General features: G+C 49.1%; 1 protein-coding gene across 2 annotated transcripts in view; it reads right to left on the reverse strand.

Moving 5' to 3' along the window:
* The window catches only part of PPP2R2B (protein phosphatase 2 regulatory subunit Bbeta), a 91,749-nt gene that overhangs the window by 22,198 nt on the left and 54,428 nt on the right, over nt 1-15,123 (reverse strand). For both annotated transcript variants that reach the window (XM_082771960.1, XM_082771961.1), the window contains exons 2-4: nt 3,924-4,021; nt 2,199-2,364; nt 43-155 (exon numbers count right to left, since the gene is read on the reverse strand). In XM_082771960.1, coding sequence (XP_082628086.1) covers nt 43-155; nt 2,199-2,364; nt 3,924-4,021 — 377 coding nt within the window. The remainder of the gene's footprint in view (nt 1-42; nt 156-2,198; nt 2,365-3,923; nt 4,022-15,123) is intronic.

A 15,123-nucleotide genomic window follows, 5' to 3' on the forward strand; every position in this document is an offset into this window, starting at 1 on the left:
AAAAGAAAGATTTCCTGGCAATCCTGGTCTGACTTCACTCACCCGCAGTGTGGTAATCATGGAGGGGTCTCGGAGGCGTCCATCTTCATCCTTGAGGTTGTATCCCTCCGGCCTCTTGTCTCGCTCACTGACTTTCCACAGCTTCACAGTTTTATCTGGGAGAGAAGACAGAGTTACGCCTGGCTGCTCCTGGAGGAACATCTGACAGGAACGGCAAGGCCATGTCAGTTGGCTTCCAAGTTGAAAGTCTGCTACATCCTCATCTTTAACGTACTGGAAGCAATGCAGTTACATGGAAAGAAACCCTCCCAGAAAATGCAACTGTCACCATGCCACCTTGCCCTGAGAACTTTTGTTTTCATACTCCTGCTGGACAACAGCTTGTGCACTTACTACATACATAAGAAAATTATTGAACAAAAAAATAGAACCATCAGATGAATGTACAAATAATACAAAATGCGATTTCCCAAGGCAGGCAGCCTCAGCAATTATGCCTTGAATGCTGGTGTTCGACATATCAAGTGATGGGGTCTCGCTGAGCCCTGCATGAGGAGGTGACGAGGCACTGGCTATGACAGCAGGCCCCAAGCGGCGCAGGGAAGCTGGGCTGCGTGTCCCTGTGGCCGGCAGTGCCGTGCACACCTGCCCAGCTCTGCTCTGCTGCCGAGCCGTGTGTGCCTGCATGCGCCCATCTCCACTCGCCTGCACGCCCAGCCCGCCCCTGACAAAACACACAAGGAGGGGTGGGAGCATCCACAGAGCTACCCTGGTATAGGTTAGCCCCATCGGGTATGGGGGCCACCAGGCACAGCAGTGCTGTTGCTGCTACAGGGTGAGTACTGGGGAGCTGACAAAACTCATTAGGCACAGAATGCTTCAACGTACGTAATTTTGCTTCTAATGTAGTTTAAGCAAGAAATACAGCATGGGAAGAGCGGAACAGAGCAATAGATGACTCAAGGCTAGAGGCAAGCTGGCAGATACAGCAGAATTCTGAAGGAGCAAGTCCTTGGGAATGTAAGCTCTCTCTCCTGGAAACTCCCAGAGCAAGGTGAAGTCACGATATAATTTACTCAGAAGTCACTTGTGACTTTCCCCATCCAGAAACTGAACCAACTCCAGCACCTATTACTGACTCTGAAAGCAGCCCTGATTTCCCTCACCACCAGTGCCCCACCCTGTCCCTTCGGGCATCCCATTGATCCTGCACCACAAAGTCCTCCAGGCGGTCTTTACACTGAATGATGGTGCTTTCTTTCCTCTCTCTTGGCAGACTTCATCAATAGTTTATCATCACTTCCATCAGGTTTTACACACACATCATTCATCTTAATTTTCCCCTTTACACAGCAATTGTAACTGACTGCCACTAATTTTGTTTTTATTAACCCACTTTACTTCAGGGTGCTTCTACATATAATGTTAGTTTAAGAGTAAGAACAAAAAGAAACAGCATAACATGGGAATATTTTACAAAGAGCTGTTTTGATAACCTGCTAGTATATGAAACACCATTCCAAATGCAAAGATAATATCCCTGTTAATCAAAAAACTATTTAAAAACTCAATTAACAGAACATTATGCTCTATAATTAATCTTCATTGCATTTCGATGATTCTTCCCCCAAATGAGTTTAGTAAGTCTTTGAATTTTATTATAATGATCAATAGAGTCAATTCTACAATACAAAGTAAGTTGGTTATGGAAGATAATTAGACCCCTCCTTTTCCCCTGAAGTAATTAAGTCACATCCATCTTAAGGTCCTATTCATCCCAAGTAATATTCCTGGATCCTCCTGATATTTATCTGAACGTAACACAAAACTGCTGAGCTGAACGCAAATTCAAACAAATCATCTCTGGTTTTTTTCTTTAAAAACCACCACCACCCCCAAAAACACAAAGAGTTCCCAGGTTCCAAAAACCAAAAAAAAAAAAAAAAAAAAAAGTCAGCAGTGGGAAAAGATTCACTCCTTGCAGTGAGTGAAAGCTGTGAAATAAAGACAAAAGCTGGTGCACGAGAATCAGGCTCTGCCAGAACACTTTGGCCAGGTTCCTGTTACCCTTTTTATATTGGTGTTTGCTGTGAAGTGAGTCAACATTTTTAAAAAATATATATTTCTCCAGCAGAAGCCTTACAGAGAAGCTCCCTCTGCCTCTCCAGGGCTGGGGAGCCATGGCCATGGTCACATACCGTTGGTGGAGAGCAGGAAATAGGCTGCATTTTGCTGTGGGAGCCATCGTATTTTATTGATCTTCTCTTCTATCTCCAAACTCTTCAGGTAATCGAACTCTGGCTCGTGGCTCTGGAAAGTGCTGTAAACATTGTATTCTCCCCTGCGGTGGGGTTGGTTTTTGCTCTGCAGGAAGGGGGATAAAGAGAAATTTAAGACACGGAGAGGAGAAAATATTCTGTTGACTCTCTTGTCCTCCGAGGTTGTTACACAGTGAGCACCTCACCGCAGTGACAGGCAGCAGCTCAGGTGAGAAAGCCAAGCTGCGACCCGCGCAGCACCCTCCTCCCGTGCCAGATCCAGCACGCTGGCAATGCCAGGCTGGGGCACTGCTCTCATGCTGTGCCCACAGCAAGCAGAGCCCCCAGGCTGGTCACCTCCAGGAGAAACTTGTATGGAACAACGAGGGCTGACAGCAAGCCAGCCCCAACCGGCATGCTGAAACCAGTGCCAGAGACACCAACGGAATTGCTTCACTTGCACAGGATAAGGAGAATCCACCCCACAGATGCACAAATATAAAGCAAGAATAAAACAACCATGGAAAGGAGACAATCTCTGCAAGAATTAATTCTGTATAACATGGCTCAGTGCTCAGTCTCACAAGGTATTGTGTATCTCCAAATCCCATGCAGTGAACCTTACAGCATCAGGCTCTGAATGGGGCTGAGGTAATTAAATGACAACTATTGTGCAGATTAACTTCCCGCACGCAAATGATGCATTTGGGTTGCTAAAGTCCCATTTGTCTCCACGAGCAGAGTGGAGTTTCAGGGCAGGAGGTGAATGGAATATATCCTGCATGATGTTAGGAAGTGGAAAGTTCAACAAAAGCGGTAGAATAATAAAATGAGAGATAAAGGAGAAATACTAATGGGAAGGCAGATGAAGTGTCTATGCATGTAACTCTTAATCTATCTGTTCATCCAGCATATACAGAAACAGTGTGGACATTACAACTTTGAGAAAAATTTAAACCATCATTGGACAACATTTTTAATGTCCAGGCCTCACTCATCGCTTTCCACCTTCAGAAACCACCCACAAAGGGAGCTTTGCTTCTGTCCAGGTCAGGCTGTGAAGCACCGTGTGAGCCACGCCAGACCCACTACCCTGGACAGCCGTGGAGATGCAGGGGGACCTTCCAGGCTGCCAGGGCCCGTGACAGCTCCCCTTCGCCAGCCACGTTTTGTGCACAGCTGGGCCACCAGTACATGCAGCAGCCTTTTAGTCTCACACTGAGCACCAAGTGCAAATGTGACTTCTGCAGGAATTTGGACAGACTGTGACTTAAAACTTTTAACAAAGAACTCAAAATTTCCTCCAGGGATGTGTTTTGGAAGGAAAAAGTGATCACCGATCCAACTATGCTTTCCTCAGGTTCGGGCAGTGTAAAGGGTGTTGCTGGAGGGATTTGTGCTCCAGTGCAGGGCCCCCATGACAAACTCAACAAATACCCCAAAGCACAGACAGGTAGAACACCAGCAGGAACAAAAAAGGATGCAGGAAATGCCATATGTTTTTTTAGGGCGTTTTACAAGATCCTGCTTCTGATAATAGTCACTTTTTGGTTTTGAGTCTGCCAGGAGAGAACTGAAGTTAAGAGTGACACATACGGATTAGGAAACAGCAGGAAGCTTCTTTTAAAAGAATAAAATGGGCATTTTGCATTCACTCGCACTTACCTCCTGCTCACGCTGAAATATTACAACCCGACCCCCCTTGTCCCCTGTTGCTAGTAATTCTCCTGTGTGGTTGAATTCAACTGTAGAGATAATGTCAGCTGAAAAGAAAAAGACAAAGACAATTTAAGTAACTGTAGACTGGCTTTTCACAGTCGTCTAAAAGGCGCCATTCCCCATGCAGCTAAAGGCAACGTGTGGTGTCAGCTCTCTGTCTCCCCTGTGAAATTTCCTTAAGCCTCAGGTTTTCTGTTGTATACAGCAATGGTCACAGAATTTTGGAACTTCACTGTCCGGAGGGGCATGACCCCAGGCCTGACCTGACTCGGGGCTGCTTCCCACCCCTGCTGTGCTGGAGGCTGGGGGGGTGTGGAGCTGGGACCCCCGTGGCACAATCAGGAGAGCTGCCGCAGCGCGAGGGGACCAGGCCCCGGGGGACATGGCAGCGAGCAGCGCCCAGCCGGCTCATTACTGTCCTCGCCTGTGCATGCTGGGCTGGCACCGCTGCCACCCCTCCACCCTCGGGCTGCGGGGCTTCACCTGCAGAGAGAGGGGGCGTGCAGCAGGTGAGGACCCCTCACCTCTGCCACCCTAACCCACTGGGCAGAGCAGCCTGAGGGACCACACTGATGGTGCCGCTTTCCTCTGCGCACTGCTGAATCTCCCTGGGTCCATCAGGACCAAGGGAAGCGATGCCTTTCATTCCTCCTTCATCCAGCAGCCACCGTGCTCTCGCCATTCACCTTCCCCTGGAGCAGGGCTGGTGCCCGCTGTCACCACCAGCACACAAAACTCCCCCACAGGGGCAGGTGCAAGGTTACTGCAAGGGCAGAGGCGAGGAACCGCTCACAGACCTGTGGCTTGTAAACGCTTTAATCTGCAGCATTTACCCTTGAGGCAAAGCAGGCAGGAGAACTGCTAATGATTGGATTTATTAGGGCTATTTTTAGAAGGATGTCAGAGGTTAATTCTGTGGCAATTATTGCCCAACTGGTGTCACTGACTGCCTTCAAGCGCAGCAGTCAGCAAACACAAAGCAGGGGTAGGGAAAAACGAAGGCAGCCTCAGGGACCCAGTACTTGGTGCAAGATTGATTTTGCAATGAAAGGCACTTAGTTATTATAACAGCCAGCTCATTTCTGCAAGGAAGGCTGACAGAATTTGCATTTCTATTCCCTTCTCATTTGCCCATACCCATGGGTTCGTACAGCCTGCAGACGAAGCCTCCTGCACCCCTCAGACGCAGGCAGACCCCGTGTGTTGGCGGTGTGGGCAAATAAGTCTGCGTGTGCAAACGCCTGTGTGTGCAAACACAGCCACTCAGCCAGGCCACTGGTCCTGCCTGGACTGCCCCTTCTGCACCCTCCAGAGCACTCCGGCACCATAATGGCTCTCTCACTTATTAGCTGTGCCATGTGCCAGTGCGAGAAATACCCAAAACACACAGCCTGAGCTGTTCCTTCTCCCTCCTGTGATCTTTATCCTTCTTGAGCGCCCATTAGAAAGTCACCATAGCAGATCAGAAAAGACAAGGAGAAAAGGACATAAACGCAGACTCAGAGACTGGCACAGACTCCTGCAGCTGCTGCCAGTGCTCAGTATGGCCCGCGCCTTCCACGCCACCCACCACCAAATGATGCTGCGGCTGTGGCAGCCCCGTGGGGGTCTCAGAGCTCTGAGCTCCCACCAGCAACCACACAGCCCAGGGCTGCCTGCCAGCACAGCAAGTGCTCCAGCTGCTTTGCCCCTTGTCTTGGACTGGAGCAGCCTGACAACATCGTCATACCCACGTACATTACTTCTGCCAAGTTGCAGGCCTAATTCCTCCGGGCTTTATATCCCAAAGTCCTTTTAAAGCTTGCATCGGTCTGAACAACAGTGATGAGAAAACACTCAGCCGCACTTTAACAATGCAGTTGTACAAAACTGTGAGTCTTCAGGCTCCGTTGGATGGCAGATCTCCTCTCGTGGATGGCTCCATCCATAACTGCAACCCTCAGCCACCCTGCCACAGCTCCAGGGTAACAGAGATACCTGGGATCTTCACAAACCCTTCAGAGTGAGCAAGTAATTTCTGGTGCTGGCAGAAAGAAAGCACCACAGCTACATGCTCCAGCCCCCTGTGCAGCCCCACAGCCACGCGCCCCATGCTGCACTGTGTCCATCCAAGGATGGTGCCAGAGATGCATGTGAGGACCAGTGGGTGAGAAATTTGGGGCAGAGACCATCTTCCATTCATTCACACTGCCCACCACTTTATGTCTTCAAGGGGACATCTCACTCACTCCCTGGATCCACCCTTCCCTGATGATGTGCACAGAGCCCACCACATCTGCTGAGCTGTGAAAGTCCAGATGGCAGCAGGCAGGTGAGTAATGAACGCCATGCTGCTGCTATTAATTTTCGTTCCTCTTCCCCGTATTATCCCATCTCTCCAGCATTAAGCATATTTCTAATGACATGCGAATGCATTCTGAAGTTTGTCTTAATTCATTTACAACATTTGGCTGCTGTGAATAGATTAAGGAGACTCTTTCCCTGCAGACAGAGGTGTCACTGTGGAGACAAAACCCAAGGGGGCTAGTGGTGAACATTCCCACCTGAACAAACAGAACCAGGGAGTGCATCGGGGCTGAGCTGTCTGCGCTGCACAGCTCTAGGTGAAGCACTTTGTCCTCTTGCTTGGAACCATTCAGCCTCAGCCTGCACTTGCGGGTAGCAAAATCTGCCAGGAAGGTTTTAACCATCTGTTAATAACATTAATGAAAGTGTTGAAAAGCATTGCCGAAGGGCCAGACTTTATTCTTTCTAGCACTGGTGAAAAGCCAGGCTAACAGCAGTAGAGTTGGCTGCACCACCAAGGAATGATAATATCTGTTAAGAATTTCAGTGTTTTTGTGGTTAGTGTCAAGCTACTGAATGGCTCCTGAGCTTCTCCAGATGCACCTGTTATTCCTCTCTTGACTGGGTTTGAATTACCGGTTAAATATAATCCTCATCTTCCAACTAGAAAAACAGGTCGTGGAAGGTTTTTGTTTGTTTTCTTCCTTTTCTGGTTTTCCTTAGGCAATACAATCTACACATACGTAAAACCTCTGGTAACAGATCACATCACTGCCAACAGGTTTACAATGCATCAGTGTACCAGCTAAGGTGATGCACAGCCCATTACCATTTCCACCCAACACAGATCAGAAGCAACTAAGAGACCCAAGGTGAAAAAAACAAAAACCTAAACAACAACAACAAAAAACTCTGATCTTTCAAAGATTTATTGGAGACTTGGGTGGGGGTAGGTAGGAACAATACTTGCAAAAATAGCTGGGTTATCTGACACCCTCTACACTGCAAAACTGAGCTAGATCCAACAGCCTTTTCCAGCCTCGAGTTACCCTCCTGCACGATGACTTGGACAGGAGTTAGCCAGAGATTTAACAATGCAAGGAAAAAGTGCCAAGCATCCAAGTTGGGCCCTGAGAGAGAATCCAGAAGGGTTTATGGAAAGCAAAGCAAAGGGTGTGGCCAAGTGCCCCCACATCCACATAGCGCGGTGCTGGAGCCTGCAGCTTCCTGCACCCCTTCTACTAGGAAAACAAATCTCTCTGGTACCACCCACCCACTTCTGTCATCTCAGATTTGCCTGACTGATAGGCCGGAGCTGCAAGGATCCATGAAGTTCTTTGGATGAGGGAAGCCTCTGCAAAGAAGCTGTGTTGAAGCAAGGAGCTTACAAAGGAAATCAGTAAAACTTCAGCAAACAAAACATCCATCTGATGTAATCTCTTTCATACAGGCACCCCACCCAGTGAATGCCTCCCAAAGGACAGGAGGGGAGTGCATTTTCAACATGTGTTAAGCATTGACAATGATTACCTAGACAGGGCACATCTCACCCATGCTGCTATAAAATCGGATGGACTTGCTACAAAATTTGAGGATCCTGCAGAATCAGAAACCAACCTGCAATTTCAGAGAAGGGATGCTGAGTACAACAAATGTAAGAAAAACATATCCCAAAAGATGTCTCCCGTTCTCACATGCAATTGCATCCCTTGCTGCAGACAGGTCTCGCAGCTAAAATTAAATGCTTAAGCACTGAGAGATTTTGTGTTTGGAGCCAAATCCAGTTCAGCAGCTTGAGGTAAACCCTAATTCAGACAGAAGTTTTCATTCATGACAGTTTCCAGTCAGCAATGTATGTAACAGGCACACTTGTAACACTAGTTTCCAACTACCTGTCCTCTGCTAAGTACTTAGCTCCCCCCCTCCCCAGCCACCCCTTTCTCTTTCGGGGCCAGCATCCAAACCCGCTGCCGTGTGCTCGGGCAGCCCGCAGGCCCAAGGGCAGCCCAGCAGCTGGCCCCAGCACTGCTCCCTGTGCCCTGAGGGTGCACTGGGCCTGCTGCAGGGAGGACAGGGAAGGAGCTCCCGGGATCCCTGTGGAGCTGCCCGCGGGTGCCCGAGGACACCTGAACATCAGGAACACACCCCGAGCAATAGTGAATAGAGAGCACCTGAGGCCAGCTGGCACGCGCCAAGCGGTGCAGGTGAGTTGGCCCCCGGGGTGGTGAGTGGCACCACAGCGTCCTCACCGAGCCCCATGTCAGCAGCAGTGTCACCCAGAGAGTGCTGGGGACAGATTTAGAGCAGATGCTGCTGCAGCAGCCCAGGACCTGTAAAGGTCACATAGAGCAGTGTGAATGTGCACCTTACACTAGGAGGTATTTTTTTCCTTCTAAAATTACACCACTGAAAACGTACTTGCTTTGTGCTATTTAATCTTCTCCATCACCAGCCACTGGTTTTAGGTCACTTGGTTTTTCAAGGAATTAAAGTAACTTTCCTGGCTGCAGTGAGACGTTCTTCAGACCACAGCAGCTACCTGATGGGGGGCCAGGAGCAGGCTCCCTGAGCCAGGAAGCTCGCTCCTGCCCACAGCCAGGCCTTCCTGCAGCTCAGCAGCAGAACCTGGCTAACAGCACGATTTCATCCCTTAAGAAAATTAACCCCAAACCCGCACTCTCCCTCTTTATGGGAGACGGGTGTAAGTCTGGCTATGCAAACAGTTCTGCACCTGGCATGCCTCACGCTGCACAAGCCGTGGGCAGGCTGCTGAAGGGCTCTGCTCACCGCCCGGCACCAGCCCCATCCAACGCCCACCCACAGCAGTGGGACCTCTCCACGGACACAGGTGGGCTCACTCCTGCTCTTCCTAAACACCCCTGAGCAATAACTGCAGCCCAGCATTACATGGGAAAACACCTCCCACGGGAAAAAGGAAGGAGCTTTAAAAAGATTAAAATGCATCAGCAGGGTGTAGCACCAGACCCTCGTCAAAGATGTCTCGCGGCAAAGTTGTGGCCCCGGCGCAGGCTGGCTGGTTACAGGCTGCTGCCTGCCAATCTCCTCCTGCGGCGCTCGAGACAAGACCAGGCAATTATTTATTAAAATTCGCATTTATGTGTATTGAAATGATCAATAATTTATGTCCATTTCTCCTAAGGTTCCTACAGTAGTTTTGTGACCACAAAAAGGAAAAAAGCTTCTTTTTTTCTGCTTTTTCATTTCCTTCATCGTCCGCTACATGCTCAGTGCCCCAAATGCAAGGAATTTAAAGAAAACTGTTTCCATGGAGACCCTCCCCTCCGAGCAGCACCAGCCCGCAGCTCTCCCTTTCTGAGAGCATTAATGTTCCTTCACGCTTTCATGCTAAAAATATCGAAGACTGGATTTGATTTTCACTGTAGTGGTGCAGCTTTATCAGAAAAATAGGAAATTTATAATACACACACACGGGTACACACACGCTCAACAGCAGGTTTCCCCCTCCCCCTATTCTTTTGTCGAGTGAAGGCTCATTTTCCAGGTAAAGAGGAAACAAGCCAGCTATTACACAGAAAGAGGGCAAAACCAGAGGGCTGAAGTCAGTGCCAAAAGCTGGACCCCCGCAGCCGCCCACCTCTCTCGTGTGTGTGGGGTCCAGGCACCCACTTCTGGTGCCCTGTCCGTGCTGTCCCACCTGCCCTGGGAGGTGAGGACCGCCTGTGCCTCCCCTCTGCCTGGCATCATTCTCTAGGGCCTCTCTTGCACAGAATTGCTGAGTTTTCACCACTTCTTTCAACGTCTACCCCTTCCCAAGGGGCAGAATGATTTCTGCTAGGGCAGGATGGTGCGGCCCACTGCACATCACCAGCTGTGCATGCAGATTCTAGTCGCACCACAGGGCTGATCCAACGGGCTGCGAGGTTGTAAAGAGGTGCTCTGCGTGGCACAGTAAGCCAAGAAGAGGTTCAAAGCCAGTTAAGACAGGGAAAAATCTGCCTGCATGGTAAGAATACCCTTTCCAGCTGAGGTACACATGTTACAGCAACCCTTAGCAACAAGAGCTTTACTGGATGATCCAAAATTTTTTATTACCTTGTTAGAAACACTTGTCTTGTGCTTACAACACTTAGCACCTGCTTTTGGATGCCCTGGCAGGTAGGCTGGCAGGTGCTGGCTGAGAAGCCCTACCAGCGGCAGCAGCCACACGCTCCCAGCGCGGCAGTGCGAGAGCAGCCCGGAGACACGCGGGGAGTCTCACTGCAAGGGCTCGCAGCGGTGCTGTCACCAGCCTCGTGCTCGCTGCCAAAGGTGTGTCAGGGCGCTGTCAGCGTGAGACAGAGGATGCATGAGTCAACACATGATCGTGTCTTCCTTCATTACCTCCGCTCCCGTTTCTTCTGCATCCTCGGGAGTCACACAGCCTTCCTGTGCACTGCTCTTCTCCATCTGCATGGCAGGACTATGACAGACACAGGTATTTTTGCAAAGTTTCATTCTCATGAACTGCAGAGAAAATGCCTTAGAGGCAGGAAGAGCATCACTGTAAGCATCATTATGATAAATTGGCCAGAGCAGCAACATTGTGAATAGCAGAGCTTGCGTCTGAGATCCACAAAAGAGTAAGTCACAAAACTGCAAAATTAGCTATTTCTAATCCAGCAAGACCCAGAGCTGACATCTCCATGTTGCCACGCATGGTTTCCCCCTGAAGCTCACCCATTCTTACAAACACCTCACACAGGCTGCTTATCTGCCCCAGGCCTCCGAGTCCTGGTGCTTGGTCACTGTCACTTGGCTGGGCACAAGTGCGGCAGCTGAAGGCACCCCCTGATTCCTGTTTAAGGGCAGATGTGCCCAGCCTCTGCATCAGACTGTGTGTACTGCCCAAAAAGCTAGAAGTGGTAGTACTCTTAGCAGATTGTTCAAACTGTAATGGAGATGTCTTTGCATAAAATGGTGCTAGATTTTCCTTTCCCAAATGTAAGTGACAAATAGGTGCTTTTTCTGTTACTTTGTTGGACAGACAACAAGCTGGCAGAGCTCTGCTGAAGCCAAAAGGATGTGTCCACCTGCAGTCATGGAAGATCTGAGAGATGCACCATATAGTAATAATCAGCAGATAAAAATGCAGAAACAAAATCTGAAAAAAAAATCCCCCTGGATATGAACCAACACTGGCTATACAGCTCCTGCCAGATATACAGAGCTTTGCTCTCGTTCCTTTCTCCCTCTACTTTTTCATGCACCTACTGGAAGCGCAACGCTTGCCCAACGCTCAGGCAGGACAAGCAGCAAGGCCCTGAGCCTCACCACTCATCTCTGCACCTCCTTCCCCTGTGGCTGCTCCCCCAGAGGGACGAGTCCCTTTTGGGATGGGTGCCCTGGGCAGCCCCATGTCCCGTACCCCAGCGCCCAGTCCATGCCCCATCCACCAAGAGGCTCCTGGGCACAGCGCTGCAGGCTGGGCACTGACCGGGAGCCAGAGCGCTGAGCTGGAGCAGAGAAGTGAGGCCACAAAGGGGATTTGTGACCTCAGCGTGGCACTGGAAGACCCTTTCTTTTCATTATTTGTATAAATCACTTCACTGATGGCACTGCATGCAAAGCCTCCAAACCTGCGGATGGCAATAAATTCAGAAGCACCATAAATAACAGCAAAACGGGTTGCCAAATGAAGAAGGATTTAGATCATTCAAATCCCAGGCTGAGTTGTCAAATCCAGTTTAACGCTGATAAGAGTGGGATAACAGCTCACTGCAAGCACATCCTGCCCATCCCAAGGCAGCCCCTCCGTTAATGGGTAGATAACAGAGATAACAGGGTATTTTAACAACCCTGAAATACACAGGATGTTAGCAATGAGACCTTCACGCTGCACATCAGAGCTTTAAACAAACCATGAGTTTTGAAGGAGAATTGTGAAAATACCAGTGTGCAGGCTTGAACACTGAAAGGCTTTTCCAAAGGAGCAACAACATTCTTCCAGTTTTGTATGATTTACAAAAGGGAAGGGAAAGAAAACAACACTCAAAACAAACAAAACCCAAGCCCCAAATGCAAAGAGGCAAAGCATGCCTTTCTGTCACAGCATCAACTGGCTGACAAATTGAGAATGTTTTGGGACCAGAGCCTCCACGAGTCCTTACAACAAGGACTTCTGTGTAAGGAAATTGTGGGTACTCCTGGTCACTTCATGGACTTTGAGGTTTCACAGGTCCCATTCACCTCTTCTGGGGATGGCCAGGGCTTCTCGGAATCACTTCCCGTGAAATAAAGCAGGGCACTGGGCAGCTCTGAGAGCCCTGCCCTGCACAAGAGCTCCATCGGCTCCAGGAATGCAGAGGGAAAAGCCCTTTCCAAGACCCAAATCCTCTGCTACAAATCCTCTGAAGCTTTCTTAACAGCCTGTCAAAAATGCTAAGGAGGAACCAAAAGAAGGAGGACTTCAAGGCCTCTTGGCTACACAAAAGATGGGCTAAAAAGAAAATCACAGGCAAAGCTATGTGGAAGGCAGACAGGGACATGCCCCCTGGTGCCACCCACATGGCGCAGAGTGCAGCTGGCAGGGTCATGTGCGGCCGGGCCATGCCATCAGTCCTCCTCCAAACTGTGTGGTCTCCCACAGGGGGCAAGGGGGAGAAAGGGAGCAGGACGGCAGAGGTTAAACTGGGATCTAATGGCATGCAAAATCACATGTGATTGATCTGCATTGATTTTTCCCTGCTGAGGGGAATGATAGCCTGGCAAACAGAAATCAATTCCACTGCATTAAGCCCAGTAAGAATCTGGTATCATCAGCAAAATGCCCCGAAACATTATTACACGCCAACAAAGCAAACCAGAGCGCAGCACTTGGCGCACAGCGTCTGCACCTGCCTGACCTCTCAGGGCGAGCCAGGCGGGGCTGCGGTGAAGGCGGCACAGCAAGGCTCCGCAGCTCGGCACAGTGCAAGAGCGCCTCCAAATCCTGGGGAAAATTCTGACCCATTTCTTTCCTCGTAGCAAGTCCTGATCTCCCAGCAGCTTCAGGGAGGGCCGGGCGGGATGCTGAGCTCTGCAGTCTGGGTACGATCCTGTCACGATGTTGGAATGCTACAGAGCTAGCAGCAGCTGTTAATCTTCCCCAAAATGGAATAAATCTCCTAGATTTAAATGCTAAAAATACTGTCACATTCAAAATTTCTCTGCCCTTGTTACAGCAGAGAATAATTTAGTGCTACCGACCTAGAATAAAGAATTTTCCATCTGGTAGCTCCTCCAGTGCCTCTCTGTAGCTTTTTTTCACCACAGTGCCTATTTCAAAGTGCCTAAAAGAAAGAATTCTAAGACTTCCAGACAGCTCCCTCTCCATGGCGAGAGCACAGGATCAGAGCACCCGGCTCCCCACCCAGGCCTGCCACGGGAGCATCTGGACACTTCTTGGTCATGGGTAGGAAGGAATGAGAAGACAAGGAGGTGGTCTGATCTCCAAAGACTTTCTGAAAGCTTGTAGTACCCAGAGACATCGCTGGTTGCTGAACTCTGAGCAGCTGACCCAGGAAACAAGTTCATGGATGTTAACCTGGATGTTACCTTACCTAGCACTTTGTGCGTGAAAGCTCCTTGTCCTCAGGAGGAACACAAACTGCTTTTCTAGCAAGAGCAATGTCGCGCTGACCACTACTGCAAACAACTCTGGTTATCATTACATACATGTATACTCCAGATATTGCCTCGCAGAACTAGGAAACCCTAATACATGTTAAAAATTTTGTTAAAATACTATTGCAGCAAAACAGTCGGTGCATAGACACCAGGATCAACGTTTTGCCAAAGCGCTCAGTGTGCCACGCATTCTGTCTTTCTGGTCATCTTGCTAAAGCCATCTGTTAGCTTATCAGTAAAACCTATTGATTTTTTAAAATTTTAATTAGAAGTACCCAAATGTCATCTAAGTGAGTTAAATTTGGAAGCTGCAAGCTTTCCTCTCATGCACAGCAGCTGTTTTCAGCTTATGACTGAAATTTATCATTTTGCACTGATGTCATTCTCTGTTCCTCTTTCATTACTCCAGTTTGAAGCGTATGGAGCACTCATCCTGGATGAATGCAGACAGTATAACATGCGATAACTTTTACAGAGATTGCCTCTCTCAAGTGACATTTCTAATAGGGCACTGACATTGAACATTCAGTACCTAGCAGCACTTACAGAGATTTGCTCCATTAAAGATCAGAAAATACAAACACAGGGACTGATATTAACAATTTTACTAGTGGATAAGTCCAGGCATGGGATGGTTAAACAAGCTGCTAGGGATCCCAGAACAAATATCCACCACGTGGGTTACTTAGCTCAGAATTTCCCCCATCAGAGATTTTTCTGTTTTTCACCTCCTTCCCATTTTTCTCACATCTAAACAATGTCATGAGCAGCAGGCACCTCATGTCAGATTTCTCACAGGGTCCTCCCTTGCCTGCACGGCTCCTCTGCCTGTCCACAGCTCCCCTTGAGGTCTGCCATCATGGGGTTCCCCATGACACCTCACAATCAACTTCCCTCCTGTTTCATGCTCTACAGATGGTTTCCGTAACAGCTGTGATGATAACAGATGGTTCACAGGAATAAGGCAGTGTGGTGCTGAAAACAGCGCGACCTGAGTGTGTGAACAGGCACATTTCAGATCTCAAGGCCTCCAGGCTGGGCACTTAGATGATGGATATCACAACTGTTCACTTTCTCACCAGTTCTGGAAGCAAGACTGCTTTGCTTTCATCTCCTCTGAAGCTTCTGGGATCAGACATCTCATCACCAAAATGCCACTGCTGGCCAAACGTGCACGTTTGCTTTTCAGGGGTGTTCCAGTTACAAACTGGAGGCTCTGGCTCCCACCAGGTGT

This window comes from Aythya marila (assembly GCF_965140915.1).
Source record: "Aythya marila genome assembly, chromosome: 14".
In the NCBI taxonomy this organism is placed as follows: Eukaryota; Metazoa; Chordata; class Aves; order Anseriformes; family Anatidae; genus Aythya; species Aythya marila.